The sequence below is a fragment of the Panthera leo genome, chromosome C1 (genome assembly GCF_018350215.1).
Source record: "Panthera leo isolate Ple1 chromosome C1, P.leo_Ple1_pat1.1, whole genome shotgun sequence".
Taxonomy (NCBI): domain Eukaryota; kingdom Metazoa; phylum Chordata; class Mammalia; order Carnivora; family Felidae; genus Panthera; species Panthera leo.
Window position 1 is genome coordinate 157496371 of NC_056686.1, and position 24991 is coordinate 157521361.

At 36.3% G+C, this 24991-nt stretch overlaps 1 protein-coding gene across 5 annotated transcripts in view; it reads left to right on the forward strand.

The window, feature by feature from the left end:
• Window positions 1-20826, forward strand: part of BBS5 (Bardet-Biedl syndrome 5) — a 41632-nt gene extending 20806 nt beyond the window's left edge. For 4 of the 5 annotated variants that reach the window (XM_042949043.1, XM_042949040.1, XM_042949041.1 and 1 more), the window contains 8 exons: window positions 880-963; window positions 1907-1930; window positions 5062-6183; window positions 10402-10559; window positions 10704-10811; window positions 13890-14075; window positions 15729-15875; window positions 20696-20826. In XM_042949043.1, the coding sequence (XP_042804977.1) occupies window positions 880-963; window positions 1907-1930; window positions 5062-6183; window positions 10402-10559; window positions 10704-10811; window positions 13890-14075; window positions 15729-15875; window positions 20696-20807 (1941 nt within the window). In that variant the 3' untranslated portion in view covers window positions 20808-20826. Of the gene's footprint in view, window positions 1-879; window positions 964-1906; window positions 1931-2084; window positions 2499-5061; window positions 6184-10401; window positions 10560-10703; window positions 10812-13889; window positions 14076-15728; window positions 15876-20695 lie in introns of those variants that run through there. The other variant, XM_042949044.1, reaches the window with a different exon arrangement.
• Window positions 20827-24991: the final 4165 nt, after the last annotated feature.

Genomic DNA, 24991 nt, shown 5'->3' on the forward strand with positions numbered 1-24991 from the left:
AACCTAGTATTTAATTATTTGTAATTGTGTTTTATCTGTTGCTCCCTTCCCACGAGATTACAGACCTTTTGTAAGGACAGGAACTTTTTACCCTTGGTAGTACTAGCATAGTGCCTAACACACCAAAGATACTAAAACATTTGAAAAATGAATATCAGTACCATATTTTATTTCACTTTACCATTAGAATAGTCCGTGCAAATCATAGTTCTTTTACTTTTCACAAATTCTGTTTAATGACCATTTCAGTTTTAAGGAAAATGGAAAATTTGCTGTTATCCAAACTTAGTTTTTTTTAAACCATGTGAAAGAAAATCAGATAAAGTCCAATGAGAGTTTTTTTCTTTAAGGATATCTCTAAGTATCATATTAAGTATGTGTAAATTTGTCATTTTAATATTTTTGATGATATTGACTTCATATTTAAAACCTTGATGTTTAACTGATTACTCAAGGTAATTTTAATAGAATATAAATTATGGTGTATCTGGGTGGCTCAGTTGGTTAAGCCTCTGACTCTTGATTTCGGCTAAGGTCATGATCTCACAGCACATGAGTTTGAGCCATGCTTCAGGCTGCTGGCAGTGCAGAGCTGCCTAGGATTTTCTGTCTTCCTCTTTCTTTGCCCCTCCCCTGCTCTCTCTTCTCTCTCTTCTCCCTCTCTCTCTCTCTCTCTCTCTCTCTCTCTCTCACACACACACACACACACAAGTAAATAAACAGAATATAAACTATGCAGTGATTTTTCTAAGATTTGAGTAGTTTGCAACTGTTTTATCCTTTTACAAGTATTTACAATTCTCACAGCACATTTTACTAAAATTATTTGTTGAATTACTATCACCTCTTTGATGCATTTTAACATCTGCTGATTTTTAGCCACAGCCCCTTGAAGCTCTGACAGTTGAACAGATTCAAGATGATGTAGAAATAGACTCTGATGATCACACGGATGCTTTTGTGGTGAGCATGATGAAGACGAGCTACTGAAAATCTTATGATTTTTAAAATCTGAGTCATGTTTAATTAAGTAATGGCTTAAGTATGTAAAACACCATAGAACGTGAGACTTTTTGAGAGTTATCTTACATATGAGTTGGAAAGCAATTTTTTCTTTAAGTTAGGGACTTGTTCTTTGAAATTACCTTTAAGTTACCAAACTGGGAAATAGTTTGAGAACACAATTATTCGGAGGATTTCAGATCTGCAAAAGATTTTTCATACCGAAGAATAATAGAACATGCTAGTTAATTAAATTAATTTAAAAATCTATACTTTTCATAATTAGTCTTTATGAGATGGACTTCCCTTCGATTTATTGGCGTATTACCTTAAAAAGGATATTTGAACAATGAACTTTTCTGTTGCAAATTTATATTATTTAGCTTTCATAGCCAGAATAATAATAATGCTTTCTATATATGGTGGTGTATAAATCTGACTAGCATACCTCTCTGGGAACAAGTATTTTTAAACAAGTGTGAAATTCGTGTAAAATATTTAATTATAAACTACTACTACCTCAAATGTATGCATTTGCTGATACATTGAAGCACTGATTGCTTTGTTTTGTTTTGCCAGCATCTTCTTCTAAACCAAAAGTAGGGATAAAATTTTATAGCTTTTAAGTCATTCTTTTTATCTCCTTTCGGGTTAACAATGCTAATTATGTACTAATTACAAAGCACATTTTTTGGACCCTAAAGCTTGTAGTCACTACTAATGATTGGCAAGTTAAATCTGCTGCTAGCATAGTAAAGATAGATGACAAGAGCATTAGACAGAATGAAACAGAATGTGAAATATATGTAGTTACACAGTTGTTTTATAAATGAATTACCTATTTCTTAGTCCACTCACCTATTACATGTTGAGTATGTGAAATATTATTTTCTTTGTCTTATAGGCTTATTTTGCTGATGGCAATAAGGTAAGGACATTTTACCTATAGTATATGAAAAAAAACTTTCTGTATTCTAACATTTAGTATTCACAAAACTTATGTGAATCCTATTTTTTGTTTTTTTTCCCTCTTCCTTGCCCACCTTCTTCATTCCCATCTCATCCTCTTATCTCACAAAAAGCAACAAGATCGTGAACCTGTATTTTCAGAAGAACTGGGGCTTGCAATAGAGAAATTGAAGGATGGATTCACCCTACAGGGACTTTGGGAAGTGATGAGTTGATCTTGAGTTGAGCTGGATTTCTATTTAAAGATATCTCAAGATTAAGTACTAGTCGCCTGCTATAAGGCATGGAATAGTTTTTACATTTACAGAAAAAGCTTTTAAGAAAGAGGGGTTTTTTTAATGATTAAGGAAAAACTCATTTATCTAAGATTTTATTGCCTCTCTTCTAAAAATTATATTTAAAATTGTAATCATCACATATCTGGTTTGTAAATATGTTTATTTTGTATCTAATGCTTGTAAATTATTAGTCTGCAGATATTAAAAGACTGTATCTTGTTGGGTTAATAAAGAACTTATGCAGCACCATTTAATGTTTTGAAAGCATTATTTAAAACAATAAGATTATTCTTATGGAGTTATCAAAATACTGCTTTTTTAATTTTAAAATCTGGTAAATGAATTATCAAAAAGCTCCAAATGTAAACGAACTCTAATATAAATTATGACCCTTAAACTTGTCATGTTTAGGTGACCATTTCTGTAAAACCTAAAAATTATAGCTAACTCTGAAGTATATCAACCCCTGTGTAATGTTTTGGGCACTATTTTATAAGTAATTTCAATATAGATTTGACAAGAATACATTTATTTAGTAAGGAAATAGTTTTAAATAGTTTGTAAATAAATAGTTCATTTATTGACTTTCTCCTTGTTTGTATTCATTGAAACTTCTTTGAAGTTTTCAAAAATAGAGTATTCTCAGATTTCTTGGTTAGCTAAGATTTGGCAACTTCTCTGGCATCAGTGTTTTTTGCCACTGCTTGGGTATAAAGAAACATTGTAAGGAAGCTTTGTCAAATCATTGAAATCAGCAGAAAGAGCCCTCTTTCTCTAAAGAGAAAGGAGTGTTTTAGAAACATTAAAATGAGATGCAACGGTATGTACAACCATAAACACATAGTACAACCAAATGCTAACCTGAGTTTAATAAAAATCAGTGAACAAAAGCTATACATTGGTTTCTTTATCTAAAAAGGAAAAGATTTGTACATTTTTAAAGTTGGGGTTAGAATAAACAACCTATGTTAAGGGGAGAAAAGGTTGTTTGAAAAATTTATACAGGTCACAAAATGCTGCCAGGAATATATTTAAATAGTTTTTCAAGCAAAACAAACTTCATAATTGCTTACTAGTGAGGAATCTTAAATGTCATAGCATGGTGTTTGCATCTGACTCATTAATCTTTTCAAATGTTAGTTGTTACTTGTAGAGAGAAATGAGTCATTTATTGTTTAAACACAGGAGCAGCTGTTCATTTTTTCTAGTGTGTTAAAACCTTCACTGACATCTATAAATGGAAAAAAGAGTCAATGAGCTCTTCTTTCAGCTGTTGTTTTAGCAGCTGACAGTACCATTGACTTCACTGTGATGTAAAATAAAAGAAAAAATCTTTACTCATGGGTAGAAACCTTGAAGTTTAAAAATACAGAATTCACTGATCTGGGGGCATTTATTCATTCGACAAATATTTATGGAGCACACAAGGCCCTGGGGCTATAGCATTGAACAAAGCAAACCAAAAAAACTTCCTGTCTTCATGGAGCTTATATTCTTTTGAGCATTTTCATGAATACCAAAATTTGAAATTATACAGTATTTCTATAGCCCCACTGAGTTCGGAAACTGTGACAATATAATTTTATAATAAAATAGTTCATGAAGAGGTATACAATGTCATCTGCATATAAACAAAGGATCATTTTTTTTTCAAATCATGACTTCTGCATTCCCTAATCAATATGGTGTTCTATTATAATCGAGAACTTAAATTACGATTTCAGTTATATATTCTTTTCTTTTTCCTTATATAGTCTTGTTTTCCAAATTATGCAGGTGATATATAGCACTTCTTCCTCAGTCTGCTGTAGTCTGTTGATAACATTGTTTTCATGGAGTTATATCTGTATTTTAACTTTTTATTTAATGAAAGGTTATCTTCAACATTTAAAATCACAGAGTATCTTTAGTAAATCATATTATATTTGAGTTTTTTCTTTCCCTATTGTTGACTTTTAACTATTTCTATTTCTGTCTAAGCTTGATGACTCCTTTTAACCTTTTGCCTTTATTTTACTTGTTTTATTATTGTTTGCCACATCAGATCCTTTGTAGAGCAAGGCAGGGTATGAATAAATAATTTTATCATTTAATTCAATACAAATTAGGGTTTTTCCATTTAAGAATAAAGATAATTCGGAATGTCTTAGAAAACTAGCAATTTCTCTGTATTTATTATTTCAATTATGGTGGGGTATTATTATTGATGGTTTTTAAAAATAAAATTACAGTACATAAAGAGAAGTTTTTAAGTTTCGTACTTCTAAAAGAAAATTGTAAATCCCACTGTTTTAAATAGAAAATAAAAATTCGTATGTAACACTTATTGGAAAAGGGATTTTGCTTATGAGTATTCAGATGAACTCACCTCATATTCTTGACCTTTGCATCATTAATTCAGACAGCCAAGGAGTTTGCCACTAGACCATTTTTAGCGGACTGACTCATTTTTTATGATTCAGTTTTCTGTTAGTTCAATAAACATTTTCTTTAAACATGCCTTTATTGACATATGCTGTAATGCTTTATGTATTTTAAAGCTTTCTACTTCATTTAAATCCCGTTTCTTAGCTGTTTCCTTAGTGATTAAAAGTTCCAGTTGTTCCCTTCAATCTATAACAGCTGCAAGAACAACTCTTCTTTCCAAACCAGCTCTCCTAAATTCCCGTTGTTAGAGTGGGTATCTATATTTAGCCGGTGGGATTAAATTGCAAAGGCTTCAAGCTGGGCAAAGCACACTGATCTGCCTTTTTACAGCTAGACCTGTGTGCTGCGAGGAGCTAAGGCCTTCAGTGTCCCCTTCCTTACCCAGGTTACTCACAAAATGGATTCCCAGCGGGAACTCACAGAGGAACTGCGGCTTTACCAATCCACCCTTCTTCAGGATGGTCTAAAAGATCTCCTGGATGAAAAAAAATTCATCGATTGCACCCTAAAAGCAGGTGACAAAAGTCTTCCTTGCCACAGATTGATTTTGTCAGCTTGTAGTCCTTACTTCCGTGAGTATTTTTTATCTGAAATTGATGAGGGGAAAAAAAAGGAGGTAGTATTAGATAACGTGGATCCTGCTGTATTGGATTTAATCATCAAGTACCTGTACTCTGCCAGTATTGATCTCAACGATGGAAACGTGCAAGATATTTTTGCCTTGGCCAGCCGCTTTCAGATCCCCTCGGTGTTCACTGTCTGTGTTTCCTATCTTCAGAAAAGACTTGCTCCTGGTAACTGTCTAGCCATCTTAAGATTAGGACTTCTTCTTGACTGCCCGAGACTTGCGATCTCTGCCCGTGAATTTGTGTCTGATCGTTTTGTACAGATTTGTAAGGAAGAGGACTTCATGCAACTATCTCCGCAGGAACTGATCTCAGTCATTTCAAATGACAGTCTAAATGTGGAGAAGGAAGAAGCGGTATTTGAGGCGGTGATGAAATGGGTGCGAACAGACAAGGAAAACAGGGTCAAAAACCTTAGCGAAGTGTTTGATTGTATTCGTTTTCGCCTTATGACAGAAAAATATTTTAAAGATCACGTTGAGAAAGATGATATAATTAAAAGCAACCCAGAACTCCAGAAAAAAATCAAAGTTCTCAAAGATGCCTTTGCAGGCAAACTCCCAGAACCTAGCAAAAATGCAGAGAAGGCTGGGGCTGGGGAGGTGAATGGTGATGTTGGTGATGAAGATTTACTTCCTGGTTACCTGAATGACATTCCCAGGCATGGAATGTTTGTCAAAGACCTCATCCTTTTGGTGAATGACACAGCTGCCGTGGCTTATGATCCCACAGAAAATGAGTGCTACCTCACTGCACTGGCTGAGCAGATTCCCCGAAATCATTCTAGCATTGTTACCCAACAAAATCAGGTGTATGTGGTAGGAGGACTATATGTGGATGAAGAAAATAAAGATCAACCTCTACAGTCCTACTTCTTCCAGGTAAGAAGGGCTAGTTTTCTAAAAGTAGAGACGTAAAGGAAAGGCTGCTGTTTACTACCCAGTTACCTGATGTGTGAATCATTCAGGCTGCTTGCATTTTATTCTACTGGATGTCCTATCCAGTCCCTTGCACCTTTGCTACTTACAGAGCTGACAGAAGTACTTAGATCAGTTAACTTAACTGCTTGTTAATATTTAATAAAAGGTTTGGTGAAGAATGAGGTTCTAATTAATGTGTAAGTGAGGACTCAGATTTTCTTTACACTCTTTTACCCACAGTGTTAAGTTTATAGCTGATGGTGACTATAATCCTTCAAAACCCAGTGTGTTAGTAAAACCTAAATTGAAACTTTTAACCCATTAAGTAGGTTAATGTATTTCTCTAAACCGTAGTACTTCCACATTGCAAAAATTATAATTGGTCAGATTTTCAGCCTTTTTCCAGGTTTTCTTGAACTGATTTGAAATTCTTAAGGGTGGTATTTTATCTGTTATTTATGTTTACTGCCTAAAATATAATTTTGTTGAAAATGAAGAGAACTTATATAACTTAATTTACAAACTTTGGGTTACCTTCTGGGAAAAACTACAAAGGTGTCACTAATTTGAATTCATCAATTATATTTAGAAATTTTTATTTACGATGATTTTTTATTTATGACAAGTGACCACATGTATTTGGATCAGAGTTGTACTTCGACATCATTCCAATTTAATCTGTTTTGTGAAACCACAGATGTGTCCAAGAAACCAAATACTCCCAACTAAACTCTTTATAGTTTGTTTGAAGTGAGTTTGTTTCATATTATTAACACATTATATTTTATCCGTTTATGAAGGAATCAGTGGCTTACCCTTTATCTTTAATAATGCCAATTTTTAAGCTACTTTGTAGCTTACAGCTAGCTCAGATGAGTTTGTTTAGATCATAGCTACTCATGGCCTGAGGTTTATGGGCACTTGAACTGGAAAGGCCAAAGATAAGTGTAGAATGTCATACCACAGTCACTGTGTGCTCTCAGTGTGTGACATACTGTGCCTTCACAAAATACTACCTTTAACCAGCTTTTCCTAATCTTGAAAAATGTAATATATATGTTAATCATTCTTAATTTTCAAAGTTCCATTGAAAAATGTTAACTATGAAATACAAAAATAAAACAGAAGCTATAATCCTAAGTGTTTGAATGCATGCCAGAAAATTTCCTAAGCTCTAATTTTAAAATCAGTGAAATTTCAGAAAAGCCAAATTGAATTTAAAAGGCAATCATTATATCTAGGAAGTAAAAATGACATAAAACACAAATGGACAGACAGGTATCTAGAAATCATAGATCAAGGAATACTTAACAGTATTATCTTTATTCTCTTCCATCCTGTTACTACTTTTTTTTTTTTTAATTTAAATCCAAGTTAGTTAACATATGGTGTAATAATGATTTCAGGAATAGAATTTAGTTGTCACTTACATATAACACCCAGTGCTCATCCCAACAAGCCCATCCCCCCACCCCCACCCCTCCAGCGACCCTCAATTTGTTCTCTGTCTTTAAGAGTCTCTTATGGTTTGTCTCCCTCTCTGTTTTTATCTTATTTTTGCTTCCCTTCCCCAATGTTCATCTGTTTTGTTTCTTAAATTCCACATAAGAGTGAAATAATATGATATGTGTTTTTCTCTGACTGACTTATTTCACTTAGCATAATATACTTTAGTTTCATCTACATTGTTGCAAATGGCAAAATTTCATTCTTTGTGATCACCGACTACTCTTACTTTTATGGGCACAGCTTCTCATTTCTGGTTCAAGAAACCTGTTCAATGTTCTTTATAGCTACGAAAACAGCTACACAAAGTTGAAAAGGTCAACTCTCTGTCATTGCCCATGACTTGCTTCTCTTAAAAGGGACAAATAGTGCCACAAGATGCCAGGATAAAAACACCTGACTGTAAGAAGGGTTATTTATGACTCACAAGAAAATATATGAGAATTTCAAGTTTTATATTGTATTTTTCTGCTTGATCCCGTCTGTTTAGAATGTATTAAGTTAGGAGTAGTATGATCTTTGATTGTGTACTATAAATTATGAGAATTTTTTACCTAAGAGAGGGTTGTTTGTTTTGTTTTGTTTTTCATAGAATTAAAAGATTCATCAAATCTTTGAACAGGATCCCATTTTAAAGTAATGTAGGTCCAAACCCTGATTTTAAGGATGAGGAAACTGGAGCCAGACAGGTTAAATAGCTTGACAGATCATCTATAAAAGAGCCTGGTAGACAGTACTGTTACATCTGCTGTACTAAGTGCCCTGATTGGGGAGAGGATGGTGATGTGGACAGTCCTGTACAGTGTGGGCAGTTAACTCTTTAGTCTGGGATTGTAATTGCTGTTCCCATTTTTAAAAAACAGTGGATTTATATAGCTTGTTTTTGAATATCACTTAAAAGCTCTGTGCTTGACCAATTATTTAACCTTTCTGTGCCTCAGTTTTCTCGTCTGTAAAACAGATAATAAAAGTGGCAATCCTGGAGGACTGAATGAGATTACCCGTGTAAAGTGTTCCGTACGCAGCCTGTCACAGAGTCCAAACTTCATAAACGTTCATCATTATTTCTACTATACTACACACCACTTACTTGCTGAAAGGACTTTTTTTTCAAAAATGAAAAAATTAGCGATCACAACCTAGATGTTAAAATTTGTGTGGGGCGCCTGGGTGGCTCAGTCGGTTGAGCGCCGACTTCGGCTCAGGTCACGATCTCGCGGTCCGTGAGTTCGAGCCCCGCGTCGGGCCCCTGTGCTGACAGCTCAGAGCCCGGAGCCTGTTTCAGATTCTGTGTCTCCCTCTCTCTGACCCTCCCCCGTTCATGCTCTGTCTCTCTCTGTCTCAAAAATAAATAAAATTTAAAAAAAACGTTGAAAAAAAAAAATTTGTGAATGCAGACCTAACAATGCATATGTGAGGATTAAACTGCTCATTTTATCTAGTCTTAATTAGTACTTGCTTTAACCAAAGTTATGAGGTGAAATATACATAGGCTTCTACAGAGACCCTCCCTTGACCACAGCCCTTATTATCTGCACCTACTCTTGGTATCCAGTTATTCTGGGGTTTATTCCTTCTTCTGCTACACAGATGTAGCACTACAGAGAACAACAAATCTGTAACTGCACTCCTTCAAAAAGCAATTTTCTCATGCCTTCATGTCCTAAAATGCAAAGTGGAAAAACGTAAAATTACCAATAGTAAGCGCTGAAACTGATACCTGCCACACCAGAATTACCTACCCGAGAGCATGGGCACCTAGAGAGCTGTCTGAGGCTTGCAGAAGTAGCAGCAGCAAACACAAGCAAGTTACTTCCTAATACAATTTTAAAAAAAGACAGAGGCGAGGGTTTTTCCAATGACTTCCAGCAAAAGGCTAGGAGGTTATAGCCAGAACACTGCCTATGTCAGAAATAATAAAGCGAAACAGAGAGAAACCTACACAGTTTTGAAGAAAAGAAAAAAGATATTGCCTAACATCCCAGTTGTCTGTGGACTGAGCGACAGGTCCAGCTGTCCTGGCTTGGGGAGCATGTTAAATATAGCATTCGGGGGTCACTCACATACACCCTCCCCACAGTCACAACTTCTCTTCCCCAAGGAGCTAACAGTATTAGGATGCTTTTTTCGAACCTGAACAAGACAACATGGGAAGAAACTTTGACAAGAAACCTCACAGTTCTAACCAAACTCTAGTGACTCTATTCTCTTTTTCCAGATTTTGTTACTTTTAGCTATTTTGGTAAACCAAGCAGAATTTCTCATTTTTCTTGGTAATCCAGAGGTAAAATATGATACTTTTGGATTGCAGTTTTATTTTACCTGCAACATCTTTGACTATCTCAGTGTATTCTTTTTTAATATATATATTTTAAGTTTATTTATTTTGAGAGAGAGAGAACAAGCAGGGGAGGGACAGAGAGAGAGGCAGAGAGAGAATCGCAAGCAGGCTCCATGCTGTCAGCACAAAGCCCGATGCAGGGCTTGATTTCACGAACTGTGAGATAGTGACCTGAGCCAAAACCAAGAGTCAGATGCTTACCCAGCTGAGCCACCCAGGCGTCCCACTATCTCAGTGTATTGTAAACAACACATAGAATATAGCATATTTCTTGGAACAACTGTAACTCTTTTCTAACAAGCTGTACAATTCCTTATATATTTTTCTTTCAGCTTGACAACATAGCATCCGAGTGGGTTGGACTTCCACCTCTGCCATCAGCCAGGTGTCTCTTCGGTCTGGGAGAGGTAGATGACAAAATCTATGTAGTTGCAGGCAAAGACCTTCAAACAGAGGCTTCGCTGGATTCGGTATTATGCTATGATCCCGTGTAAGTTGCCATGACATTCCTGTTTCGTAAGCATTCAGGTATATGAATGCCCATTACATATTCATAGCTTTAGAACCTAGAATTAACTGAAAGCATAGAAAACGTGTTTCAAAGCATAGAAATTCTACCGTCTTCTCATTTCAGGACTGCAAAATGGAATGAAGTTAAAAAACTGCCTATCAAAGTCTATGGCCATAGTGTGATTTCACATAAGGGGATGATATATTGTCTAGGAGGAAAGACAGATGACAAGTAAGTACCTAAAATCTCCTTATGGTTTACATCCAAATGATTTTCTTTAACATTTTTTTAAGTAAGCTCTATCCCCAACGTGGCGCTTGAACTCACAAACCTGATCAAGAGTTGCATGCTTCACTGACTGAGCCAGCCGGGCGCCCCTCCAAATGATTTTGTTATTGCAAGAGTTCTTCCCTCCTTTCATCTGAATCTACATACTGAAATGAGACTTGGTTCTCACTTATAACATTTTGGAAGTGAAAGTTTCAAAATAAAATTTTGAAAAGCTATTGGAGGATATTATAAATGATTTCTGAAGGGAAACTGTATAAAAGTTAACAGTTGCTAAAGTATCAAAAAATAAATAAAACTTGTTAAAGTAAATGTGTAGATATTCAGCATATTGCTAGGAACTAGCATGATACCGCCCTCATAAGCATTCTTACAGTTGAAAAGCAGCATTTAGGAGCATAATCAAGTCTTTTTCATTATATTTCACTACGTTAAAGCCAGTGGGCTTTCTTATTCTTTTGGCCACAACTAGATAAAAACTAAGTGTACCTCTTTAATGTTATATCTAAAATATAACTGCTAAACCAATAGTGCATTAAAATATCATGGATTTGTACTTTACCTTCATAAAAGAATTTAGATAGGTGAGTTTGAAACTGAGGAGCCTGGTGACAGAAAAGAAAGCAGTTATTTCCTAAACAATGTTTCACTGATTTACTCCTGGACAGAGTAAAAATATTTAAATATTTTGATAGTCAAAATATTTAACAACTGGTCACAAAGAGGCACTGATCAAACAGAACAGCTGCATCTGGTACACCCATGGCTGCCTAGTTTCTTGTGAGAAAAACAGGATGAAGATTCATATAACTTGATTTCTAGGCACTTCTCAAGGGATAGGTAATTAGGAAAAGGATCTTGTTACTCAAAGGGAGAAGTGACTTCAGAGGGCTCCAAAAGTCAGTCGGTTAAGCCGGGAGCCTGTCTGGTAAAATGAAGATTTTCAGTTTAAATAGTGAGAACTAATGTCCTGCCTCTGAAAACTCTGCCTAATTTGGCTTGTCCTCATTTGCCCGAGCTACTTAACAAATAGAGATAATCCTGGAAAGGGAACCAGAATTAAGAATTATAAGGGCAAAGCAGGAAAGGAGAGTAGAATATGGAAATGTGCTAGAAATAAAGAACTCTATATTCTGAGTTAACAATTAATGGTTATTATTAAATTAAAATGACAAATAGCACAGGAAATGTGATTTTAAAAAGCAATGGGAACCTAACAAGCAAAAAAAAAAAAAAAAAAAAAAAAAGAAAAGAAAAGAAACAGACTCATTGATATAGGAAACAAACGGGTGGTTACCAGAGCGGGGAGATGTTGGGGATGGGTGAGACAGGTAAAGGGGATTGAGAGATACAAATTTCCAATCATAAAATAACTCATGGGGATGTAATATACGGATAGGGAATGTAGTCAATAATATTGTTAACAACTTTGTATGGTGACACATGATAACTAGACTTACCCAGGGGGATCATTTCATAATGTATAAAAATATCAAATCACTATGATATACATCTGAAACTAATACGATATGGTATGTCAGTTATACTTCAATTAAAAATAAAATAAAATAAAAATAAATGACTAATTGTTTAAAAAGAACAATGGGTTTTATACAGTCTATCCATATTCAAAGATAACATATTCTGATATTTTAATATTTTCCTTAATCCCAGCCATTCCCATAATTTAAAGGAAGGCCATATTACAAACTTAGTGCAAAATCTTATTTGGGGTATTTTTCCTGAGTAAATAGGATGGAAAATGTGTATTAAGCAGTGTTCTGACTTTGAAAATCTACTGACCCTGCCAAATGATTTAAATTGTTTCCTTCAAGTGGTATTAGTAACCAGGAAATTGATATGTCAGTAAGAAGCATACAGGTCTTGTTGGTAAGAATATATTAATCTTGAGAGTATGATTAACCAAGACAGCATTGCTTGATGAATGCCAAAGAACTTTGAAATGAGTCATTATCTAAAAGTAAGCACTAAATCTCACTAGTTAACACCACTGAATTTGAAGAACATAGTTTTGTATCATGACCTTGTCAAGAAGTTTTAAAATAATACCCATAGTCAAATATTAGAGGAAATGCTTCTACTCCAGATATCTGGTCTTTCATAAGACTAAAGAAAAAAGTTGTCCTCCTAAAACGTTGGGAGTATTGTTTGTTGGCTTTTTTGCTTTACCAAATATATCCAGGAGCACCTGGTTGGTTCAGCTGCTACAGCATATGACCCTCGGTCTTGGGGCTGCGAGTTCAAGCCCCACATTGGGTGTAGAGCTTACTTTAAAAAAGCAAAAACAAAATTAAAAAGCCCACAAATATATCCAGTTGATGAATTATTATTTAGCATTTTGAACTCCTATCAGTAAATTATGGATAACCTTAAGGAACTCTGAGGAACATACTAAGAATAATTCAGATGAGTACAGGTTTTCCTGGTAGCATTTAGCATATAAAACTGCTCTCCTTACTCATCTATTCAGATGACTAGTTGTCTAATCTATAGTCCCAGATTTCTTAAAATACACTGGTGTATTAGTAGTATACTAAAATGAAACAAGCCATCATATTATGGAGTTAAATTTAAAATAGGTACTTTCATACCTAATTATTTTTTAAATTAACTAAGTCATTCCTAGGAGATTCAAACAATAAGATAAACTTAACATTTTTGTTACTTGGCACAAAAAGGATCTATGATCTTTTTTTTAACTCTATCTGTGTCTTCTGTTGAATTTAGCAGCAGATAGGATTAAAATCCACTCTGGGTGATTGCCGAAAGGAAAGATACTCTACCATCCAGTAGTATATTTAAGTTATAAAATAGTTTTAGTGCCCACATTCGCAATTGTCCTTCACTTGTGTCATAGGCTCAGATTCAGAATACTTATGAGTTTTTCTAATTCTGCTTTATGTATCTGAGATGGGAAGCAATGTTAAACGATTAGTGAAATTGCTTCTTTCAGAAAGGAAGGTTCTAAAAGGACCATTTTGTTGTCTTTTATGTTTACAGAAAGTGTACAAACAGAGTGTTTGTCTACAACCCAAAAAAAGGAGACTGGAAAGATGTGGCTCCAATGAAAACCCCTCGTTCCATGTTTGGGGTGGCCATACATAAGGGCAAGATTGTGATTGCAGGAGGCGTCACCGAAGATGGCCTTTCAGCTTCAGTAGAAGCTTTTGACCTCATAACCAATAAGTGAGTTGCTGTATCTTACCAAAGCATATGAATCACTCTACTTTTTAACTTTGGATGAAAATGAAGCTTTCTGATTAGGACATGGGGAGAGGAGGGCAGGGAGGCAAGGATTAAGATGAAGTATGTGGGTTCCTTCTACTGTTATTGGGTGTGAAAAGCCTAACATTTTGATGCATTACATGTGTTTGTAACTTGGAACACATAGTCCTCAAGTTAATGTTGGAGTGTTCAATTTGTCCTTATTTGTTATTAACTTAACTTTATGAATTTAGTCGTGCAAAGGTAATACTTCTGAATAATTATATACATGTGGGTGAATATACATGTCTCCGTATGGTGTTTTGATTTGAAATATGTAGAATGAAAAGACCTCCACTTAGCTTATGATATTTGTAAAGCATGAATGCTTCAAATGGTTAATTCTTTTATACTCTTTATAATTTCTTAATATTTTCACTTATAAGCTTTTATTGGCTTAAAGTTAATATGAAAAGACATTTGACAGATATCGTTTATGTAAAATTAGTCTTTTCAAATTTTTTAGTTCACTCATCTAGATAAATACATAGTTTTTACACTCTTAGTTTAGCAATGAAGAAAAATCAGAGCACTGTCATTACTTTTTTAAGGAACCATGTATGCCTGATTACAAAATACACTTTAGTATCTGAAAATCACCAAGGAACTTTTATGGGACAGGATTTTAAACGATCATTAAAAATCGTGTTTTTGAAAACTATCATATAGGTAAACACTCATAAGAAGTTAAAGAAGCAGTGCACAGAACTATAAACACTCTATGTTCATAGCTTTTTCATGTGTATGTATAGACATTTATATTTATAAATCTGTATGCTTTTTGAAAAAAAACAAAATTACACTAAAATGTTGCTTATGGTTATGTCTGGAGGGTATGATCATGGTGGTATTTGTTTTCTTCTATACCTTTTTGTATTTCCAGATTGTCTACAATGTATATGTGCTATTTTTATAGTTAGAAAAACAAATAATATGTTTAGAGAAAGGTCCACTTTTAATGACAGAGAAATAGAATAGAGAGTTGCCAAAATGACTAACTCATTCTAGATTCTTGATACCTCCAACTGATTTTATTAATTTTATCATTAGTTGTCCTATTTCATATGGCTTTAAACATTAAAAAGTTCCCTTAAATCCTTTATTTAAAAAGATGAAGTCATTAAAAAGAAAATTACTAACTCTAGTTTCTCAACTAGGTTAATTACATGCCTTTACTGCAAAGGATTTAGAGATTTCTTGAGAAATGATGGAAACCAGGCTTTTTAAAAATTTGTATTACCATTCAAATGAAATCCAGCACAGTAAGACTCAGGAGCCCTAGAAGTGTACCAACCCCCCAGTTTATGGCACACATTTTGATAACCATTGCTGAACATGCTAATTGATGAAGGTGAAATAGTCCAAGATTGACATATTGAGGGCTTTATATTTAATCTGGTTACATCTTTCAAATAAAGAAATATTTAGCTATTTTTCAGTAGAAAAACTTAATCTTCTAATTTTAGATGCCTATGCTAACTTGAATTTTTAAATTATAATTTCACATAATTGTTCAGTAAATAAATTTGGCATTTCCTTAGGTTTTACATTGACTGTCTTTTCAATAATTCCTAGATGGGAAGTAATGACTGAATTTCCCCAAGAAAGAAGCTCCATCAGTTTGGTCAGCCTGGCTGGATCCCTGTATGCCATCGGGGGCTTTGCCATGATTCAACTGGAGTCTAAAGAGTTTGCACCCACTGAAGTCAATGACATATGGAAGTAAGTTTTTTTGACTCCAATTTTTTGGACCAAAGATTAAATCAAATAACTGATAACCGATAAAGCAATTTTGCAGTAAAGAGTAAGCCAGACTTTCCCAACATGTATGCTTCTTCTTGATAGTAGCTTAAACGCTTTTCAAACCTAATTGAACTTTTGCACGTGCCACTTACTTGATGATCAAGTACTGCTTCTAATTAGCTGTGTGCTTGGGAAAGAACTTATCTAGGCCTTTTTCTTAATCAGTAAAATGAGATTCGGACTGTTGATTCTTTAATAAAGCTCTACTCTGCTCTGAAAGTGTACTGCACTAGGCATCCAGTAGAGTGAGGGCTGCTTCCAAACCTTTCTACCAGAGGGTACTTTATTTCCTAAGAGTTCTGAAGAAACATGTAATTAACTTCTTGAGTTTTCCACAAATTCATTAATTCTGTTTTGATTCTAACTTAAACCGTTTTTGAGTTTTTGAAGATTCAGTTACAAAAGCTTTTTAAAAAAGAAACAGGTGAAAAGGAGCAATCCATTTTACCCCTCAGATCGATGCTGGGCAGGTCTCCGAAGGATGACACCTGCAGTGGTTACTCAGTTGAATATTTTGAAGTTAGGCTTGAAACGAATGTAGTATTTATACAGTGTGTGGGGGGTGGTGAATTTTACCATAGTTTCTAATACAGTGAATGTCCCCTGGAGACCAGGGCACATACAGGAAGTCTTAGGAGCAGAAGTGTAAGTTGTGTCATGGAGAGCCACATGGTTGGGGCAGGGCATACAGAATGCAGATATCTGGTTACCACTAGGATACCACATGTGTCTGTCAAATGGCACCTGCTGCCTTCAGCCCAGGCACTGTGTTTGCTGATAAAAATTTATAGGAGGCAGATCTCAGTTGCTTGAGGTAAGCATTAGTGAGTTGATACCGTACACTCATCCAGAAACTGCCAAATTCATGCTTTCCCTCTCAGCTGAAGGCCAGCCCCCACTCTCAAGGATGGATGCTCTTCCTTGGTCTGTCACCAGATTGTCTGGAACCTTGGTACTCAAAGTATGGTCTATGGACCACCAGTGGTGGCATCTCCTGAGAGCTTCTTAGAAATGCATAATCCCAGGTCTCACCCCAAATTTAATCAGTATCTTCATTTTAACAAGTGATTTGCTCACTAATTTAAATTTTTAGGGAGGGAGGGAGGCAAACCATAAGAGACTCTTAAAAACTGAGAATAAACTGAGGGTTGATGGGGGGTGAGAGGGAGGGGAAAGTGGGTGATGGGCATTGAGGAGGGCACCTGTTGGGATGAGCACTGGGTGTTGTATGGAAACCCATTTGACAATAAATTTCATTTTTAAAAAAATAATAAAAATAAATAAATAAATTTGTAGGGATAGCTTTGGAAGAGCGATCAGTGAAGGCATACCGCCAAGGCCAAGAGTAGAAAGTGGATATTACTGCTTCTATACCTGACCCACCACATGCCTTATTCCCTGGTGAACTGAAAGGCTGAAAGACAGGTGGCTTAACCAAGGAATTATTTTATGCATCAAACATTATTTCCTTGTGTTGTTGTAATAGTAACTAGCTATGTAGAAGGCAAGAAAAAAAGTAGCTATAAAGGGAAGGTAAGTATTACTCATCTTTCCCCACCCCAAAAGAGGAGGAGGAACAAAAAGAAACCAGAGATTTCCAGGGAGGAAAGGAGCTATCTTAGGGAGAAGTTGAGATGGAAAAAGGCTGGAAGCAGTAGGGAAAAAAAGAATGAAATAATGGAGGGCTGAGAAGGTTAGGGTTTTTGGAAAACAGGGATAAGCACAAAGAGTGAATAGGCAGTGATCCTTAATCCTGGCTGCACATTAAAATCACCTGGGATGGGGGTGCCTGGGTGGCTCAGTCAGTTGAGCGTCCGACTTCGGCTCAGGTCATGATCTCACAGTCCATGAGTTCGAGCCCTGCATCGGACTCTTTGCTGACAGCTCAGAGCCTGCAGCCTGCTTCAGATTCTGTGTCTCCCTCTCTCTCTGCCCCTCCCCTGCTCATGCTCTGTCTCTCTGTCTCAAAAATAAATAAAAACATTAAAGAAAAAAAATTTTAAATCACCTGGGAGGCTTTTAAAATATACCAGCGCCTGGACCTTAACGCAGGCCAATTAAATCAGGATTTCTGCAGTGAGGTCCCAAAACCTTCTCAGGTGATTCTACTATGCAGCCAGCGTCAAAAACACTGATGTTAGGGAATGGTGCTGTCAATCAGCTGAATCCCACATGAGCCACTGTGGTTCCTAAAGGTGGTCAAAAGCTAAGTTGCTTCAGCAGGAGGATGTTGTAGGCAGCAAAGTAGAGCATCTCCTGCTAAAAGTAGCCCTTATATTGCTGAGGGGAGCCTGAAAGAGGCATCCTCTCTGATTATGTTTGATTTTGCAATTAGGACAGTGGTTCCCAAAGTTGCTTGCTCACTGGAATCACATAGGGAGCTTCAAAAAGTACTGACACCTCTTTCCTACCTCTATGGACTATGATTTCATTTTCTAGAGTATGGTCTGGGCTTTTAAACTTTCAAAAGACCCCTGGATGATTCTAATATGCAGACAAGTTTGGGAACCGCCAGATTGGGGAAAGGCAAGAATGCATTCATCACTGTCTGCTTGGCTGTAAAATTTTAAATTTAGGTACTGGTGTTTTCCACTTGGGTGATAAAATCTAGAGCAATAATTCTCAACTCTTGCTGCGTATTAGAATTACGTCAGGAACTTTAAAAAATGTTCTTGCCCAGGCCATACTCCATACCAGTTAAATCAGTCTCTGGGGGTAGGACCCAGGCATCAGTATTTTTAATGTCTCTAGTGGTTCCAAATGTGCAAGTTTGAAAACCAGTGATCTGCTGTGGTTTCCAAGGCAGCATCAGCACCACCTGTGTACTTGTTAAATATGCACATTCTCAGGCCTTACCTCAGATCTACTGAAACTCTGGGATTGGGGGGTCCAGCCATCTGTGTTCTAGCAAGACCTCCAGGTGACTCAGATGTGCACTGAAGTTGACGGCCACTTAAATTCTACTCCTGAAACTAATATTACACTGTACGTTACCTAACTAGAATTTAAATAAAAACTTGAAACATTAAAGAGAAAAAAAAAAGTTGAGAGCCACTGATCTTCCAGAAAGGTGGCTGCCCACTTGTCCTCAACTTCCTGGTGAATCTCTACTCACATTTGCAGAGATGAGAACTATCAGTATACCACATTCCAAACATATAGACCCTCTTAGTGTGATATGTAAAAAAAAAAAAAAAAACCCAAAAACCTTCCATTCTCGTATTTTTTGCTGAAATCTTTCCATTATTTAGGATTGACCAAGCTGAAAGTAAAAATATAACTGTCACTGGGGCACCTGGGTGGTTCAGTCAGTTGAGCATCCGACTTCGGCTCAGGTCATGATCTCACAGCTGTGAGTTTGAGCCCCGCGTCGGGCCATGTGCTGATGGCTCAGAGCCTGGAGCCTGCTTCAGATTCTGTGTCTCCCTCTCTCTGCCCTTCCCCTGCTTGCACTCTGTCTCTCTCTCTCTCAAAATAAATAAACATTAAATTTTTAAAAATTAAAAATAAATAAAAATAAAAAATACATAACTGTCAGGAAGCAAATGCTTTTAAGCCTCATTTAACCTGATATTGCTTAAATGTGGTCACTTTTTCTTTAAGTCACTTAAAACCGTTCTTTTAATTTGTTGCCCCAAATTTTGTATAGATAATTAAAGTTCTTCCCTTTATTAGTGGTAAAATATTTTTTGTCTACTTTTCTCAATGTAAAAATCACTTGGTGTACAGTACAAATCTTGAAAATTAAATTTGGACTATTGTTAAAATTAAGTCAGATAGGACATATCTTACATAAGTATGAGCTACTTTTAAAAATTATTACTTTAAATCATCATCATAGAATGATTTGGCGGTATTTCCTTTGTGCCAAGTATTAATAGCTTCTGGAGGAGGGAGAATACTAACGTGAATAAGATATATTATTTGCCCTCAAATACCCTTGAGCTTGTTGAGGACATAAATATGAGGAAAAATTTTCAATAGAATGGTAACTGCTATAATAGATACTATATAAAGGACAATGTGAGAAATGAAGGGAAAGCTACAAAAAGGCTTCAGAGAGAGGGCAGCGTTTAGGAATTCCTCATGCAGAGAAGGCATTCCAGGCACCAGGCAGAGTAGAGGCACACATATTTCAAAGCAATTCAAGTTCCTGTATCTTTATAACCGTGAATATTCCCTGAGGGAACAACCTAATGTTAGTTCTTACCTAACATCAAATGCAAAATCTAATAGTACTCACACAGGACAATAAAGCAGAAGGGAATGGATTCTTCTGGAGTAATCACTAGCATCAGCTGCCATGGTGGGCACCACTGTATGGGAAGGATTGAAATTATAATCAAGGTGACCAGCTGTCCCTGACTTTTCAGTTCTTACTCTTAATGTAGAGTCTGCTGACTTTGACTCATAGCGACCAGCCATCTTTATCAATCCAAATGTGAATGACTGATTAACTGTTACTCTTCATCTCTGCACAGTCTTTGATTCCCAGAGAAGGCTTAATTAACTGCCTAAACATCCAGATTAAACACCATGGCGGTGGTTCAGACATATGCTCAGAGAAAGCATATTTGAGGAGGAATTCAAATGATATTGTACCAGTCAGGTGTGTCCTCCTCTAGTTAAGAGCCAATAGGTTTTTCTCAAAGACCCACATTCGTATATTTAATACAAGGAAACGTACAGAACTATCTATTTAAAAACTGCTTATTGATTACTTTTTTTTTCTCCATCAGGTATGAAGATGATAAAAAAGAATGGGCTGGGATGTTGAAGGAAATACGTTATGCTTCAGGAGCTAGTTGCCTAGCAACACGTTTAAACCTCTTCAAACTGTCTAAACTATAAACCGGGAGGTGAAAAAACACAATAGAATGGAATGTGGTTTGTTTGGATAATAGGGCTTTAATTTATTATGTTTTCAAAAGCCTATACAGAGATTGATGTAGAAATTATTCACTAATTACTGTCCATGAGGTTAGCAGTGGGTGTCAAAACCTCAGTCATTGAATCTTCAATGTAACGATCATTGTTTAAAACCATTTTCTAGTAGGAAATTAAGTATTAAGTTGAACATATTATACCTTTTGTTAATCTGTCTCACTCGATTGTAAAGAAATTTTCTAAATTTGAGTTGTTTACTAATTCTTTCATTTGCATTGTTATGGTAACTTTACACTCATTTTCTATTATGAATGAAATTGGAGAATGAAACATGTACATCTACATTTTTTAATGTTTAAAATGTCAAAAACTTTCCCTCGCGCTTCAAGATATGACAAGATTCTATGCGTTATATTAAAGATTACATACCATGAGAAAACTTTGGAAATGCTATTTAAAAAGTATAATAAATGGGTTTCATTTGAAGGGGAAAAAACCTCTAAGTAGTCAACTTTAAGTGGTCTTTCTTTTTTTCTCCATTCCTTTTGTGACACTAGTATATTGTTTATGATTTAAATCAAATTTAATTTGGCGGGGGGCGGTACCTGGGTGACTCAGTCGGTTAGGCGTCAAACTTTGGTTTCAGCTTAGGTCATGATCTCACAGTTCCTGAGTTCCAGCCCCGCATTGGGCTCTGTGCTGACAGTGCAGAGCCTGCTTGGGGTTCTCTCTCTGCCCCTCCTGCTCTCTCTCTCTCTCTCTCTCTCAAAATAAATAAACTTTTTTAAAAAATTTAGTTAAAAACAGTAAACCAGTCTTCAAGCCATTGACTACAGTGTCTGTGATAGGAGGGTTGGGGACTGTCCTTAGGAAATGAACTGATTCTCTAATTGCTGGGCAGAAGTTGGGGCCAGTGAGGTGTATATTTGTGTATTTGTCGGTTTAAGTTTTATCTATATATTCCATGAAAGAGCTACCTATTTGCAAATTTCTGATAGAAAGGTGACTGGGGTGCCTGGGCAGCTCAGTCAGTTAAGTGTCCAATTCTTGATTTCCACTCAGGTCATGATCTCACAGTTCATGAGATCACGCCTCACATGGGGCTCTGCACTAATAGCACAAAGCCTGCCTGGGATTCTCTCTCTTCTTGGTCCCTGCTCAGGTGCATGTGCATGCTTTCCCTCTCTCAAAAACAAACTTTTAAAAGAAAAAAGAAAAAAAAAAACCGGAAAGATGACTGCATTATTGCGTTTTCTAGGATGTGAAACCCTATACTCAAGCAGTTTGTTGTTAGTATATGCATTAGGCTGGCTCTTCAGTGTGTCCACAGCCATCACATTCAACTCTGTGCAAGTCACCAAGTAATCGTCGTTCGTGGGTTTCACATGCTTTTGCAGACATGTTCGACTTCTAGCCTTACACATGTCGCTTTCTGAGAAATCTGACTTGGAACTAATTTGGAGTATTCCATTATTATTTGTCAAGCAATTTCATAAAGAACAGTTGAGTGGTCATACAGTTTTATTGTCTGTACTGTAAATATGGAAACATATCCAATAAAAATCAGTTTTATTTTGGATCTTTGAAGTAGAATCCTGGCTACTTTTCTGTATTGACAGAAACTATTCTAAACTATCCAGGATTATATAATCAACAAATCCTGAAGGTGGGAAATTCTACAGGTTGTTCAGCAGATAAACTTTCGAAGAGAAAGGGCTGGTGTGGGATACTTCTAGATTAAGACACATTTAAAAGGTTGTGGGGAGGCAAATTATGGTGTCTAGAGATGCAAACCTGAGTGATAAAACTGTAAGAGGAAGTGCTTACTATAAAAGCAAGACAGGGATGCCTGGGTGGCTCAGTTGGTTAAGTGTCCAGCTCTTGATCTCAGTTCAGGTCTTGATCTCAGGGTTGTGAGTTCAAGCCCCATGTTGGGGAGAGAGTGCAGACCGACACAGACATGATATTACGTTGTAAAAATAATGCTTTGGGATGATGGAAATGTTCTGGAATTAAATAGTGGTAATGGTTGCACAAACTTGTGAATACTCTAGAAAACCACTGCATTGTATACTTTAAAAGGGTGAATTTTATGGTATATGAATTATATCTCAATGAAAAAAGAATGCTTTAAAAAAAAAGAATGTTTTGTTTATAACAACTCCAGTTATTTAAATAGAAAGATCATCAAACAAAAATATGTAAGAATATATACATAAATAAAGCCATTTGGGTAGGGCAGCCTAGAGGAAGGAGAGTACGAGATGTGGTACACTAGAAGTCACATTACGTGTAACAGTAAGTGAAAGGTACATCAGGGTCGTTTAATCAAGATTTCCCTGTATTCAAAGTACACAATAACTAGGTTTTCATTTATATCCAAAGAAAACAATTTATAATCCTCCTCATTCTAACCATTTTTTAAATTTTTTTAACGTTTTTATTTATTTTTGAAAGAGAGCATGAGTGAGGGAGGGGCAGAGAGAGAGAGAGAGAGACACAGAATCTGAAGCAGGCTCCAGGCTCTGAGCTGTCAGCACAGAGCCCCACATAGGGCTCAAACTCATGAACCGTGAGATCATGACCTGAGCCGAAGTTGGACGCTTAACCAACTGAGCCACCCAGGTGCCCCAGTCTAATCATTTTATTCTTAAAGTGCTTACTATTTTTTTTTTTTTTTTTTTTTTTTTTTTGCTTACTGTTATGTATTGCATTTCACACCATGCAAAGTAATAATATTTTAAACAAGTGCTTCAACTAAACCTAAATCAAATATCAACACACCAAAATCCATGCAGGACACGTTTGGTTTTGCTTTTTTTTTAAATGTTTATTTTTGGGAGAAAGAGCGAGCGGGTTGAGGAGGGGCAGAGAGAAAAGGGCACAGGATCCAGAGCAGGCCCTGCGCTTACAGGAGAGAACCCAATATGGGGCTCAAACCCATGAACCACAAGACCATGACCTGATCGGAAGCTGAACTCTCAACCGACTGAGCCACCACGTGCCCCAGGACACATGTTTTATAGCTATGCTTAAGACTCAAGGCATTCTGGCTACCAACTTATTTTGGGACAGAATGAATTTAGAAGGTCATGAAGTCAGAAGATAGCAAGCTTCAAATGCTAATTACCTGCACTTACACCAAGTAGCCTGAGGATAGTTACAACATGGCTTTCTGCTGAGTACAAATATACCACACTTGGAAGAAGGGCTAGGGATTACGTCCCATAGTAGGTCCCTAGTTACTATTTTATTAAATAAATGTGTTGTAAGGCAAGAGAAAATCATTATTCCCCCAGCATGTATACGATCAGACCAGGTTAAGTTTGGTCCACTTTCTGGGGTGCCCGGGTGGCTCAGTTGGTTGAGTGTCTGACTTCGGCTCAGGTCATGATCTCGTGGTTTGTGAGTTCGAGCCCCACATCAGGCCCTCTGCTGTCCACACAGAGCCCACTCCAGATCATCTGTCCCACACCCCCTCTCTCTCTGCTCCTTCCCCTCTTGCACTCTCTCTCAAAAAAAAAACATTTAAAAAAAAAATAAAAGATTGGTCGCTTTCCCCCTCAGCTACCACTCCATTTCTTTACTTCCATTTATTTATTAAAAAAAAAAAAAAAAAAAAATCCCGTCTCCTCCTGGTTTCTATTAAACCAGTCAAGCTTTCACACCTAGCACTTCACCAAAACTACTCTTTTCAAGGTTACCAATGATTTTCATGTCGATAAATTTAACAGTCATTTCCCAGTCCTCATTTTACCTGATGGCAGCATCTGATACAACTGCTCACCTCTCCCTCCTTGAAATGCTTTCTCTACTTGGCTTCTAGGAAGTGTTAGTACCTATGACTTTCCCTCCTACCTCACTGGCCACCTGTGGCAGATACACAATATGCACTGCTGTATTCCCAGCACCTAAAACAGTTACTGACACTTAGTAGGCCCTCAAAGAATGAACTGTGAATGATTCAAGTTTCTTCAAAGTTACAAGTCTTTTATATTAAGAATTTTATACAATTTCCCAACCAGATAGTAGAGAAAGATTAAATATTGGAGAAAGTAAAATGTCTGTTTAATAGGTATTCAATTGACCTTGAAACCAGTCAATTCTGTACTATCATTTTTCAGTTGAGTCAGGCCCCTTAATTAAAA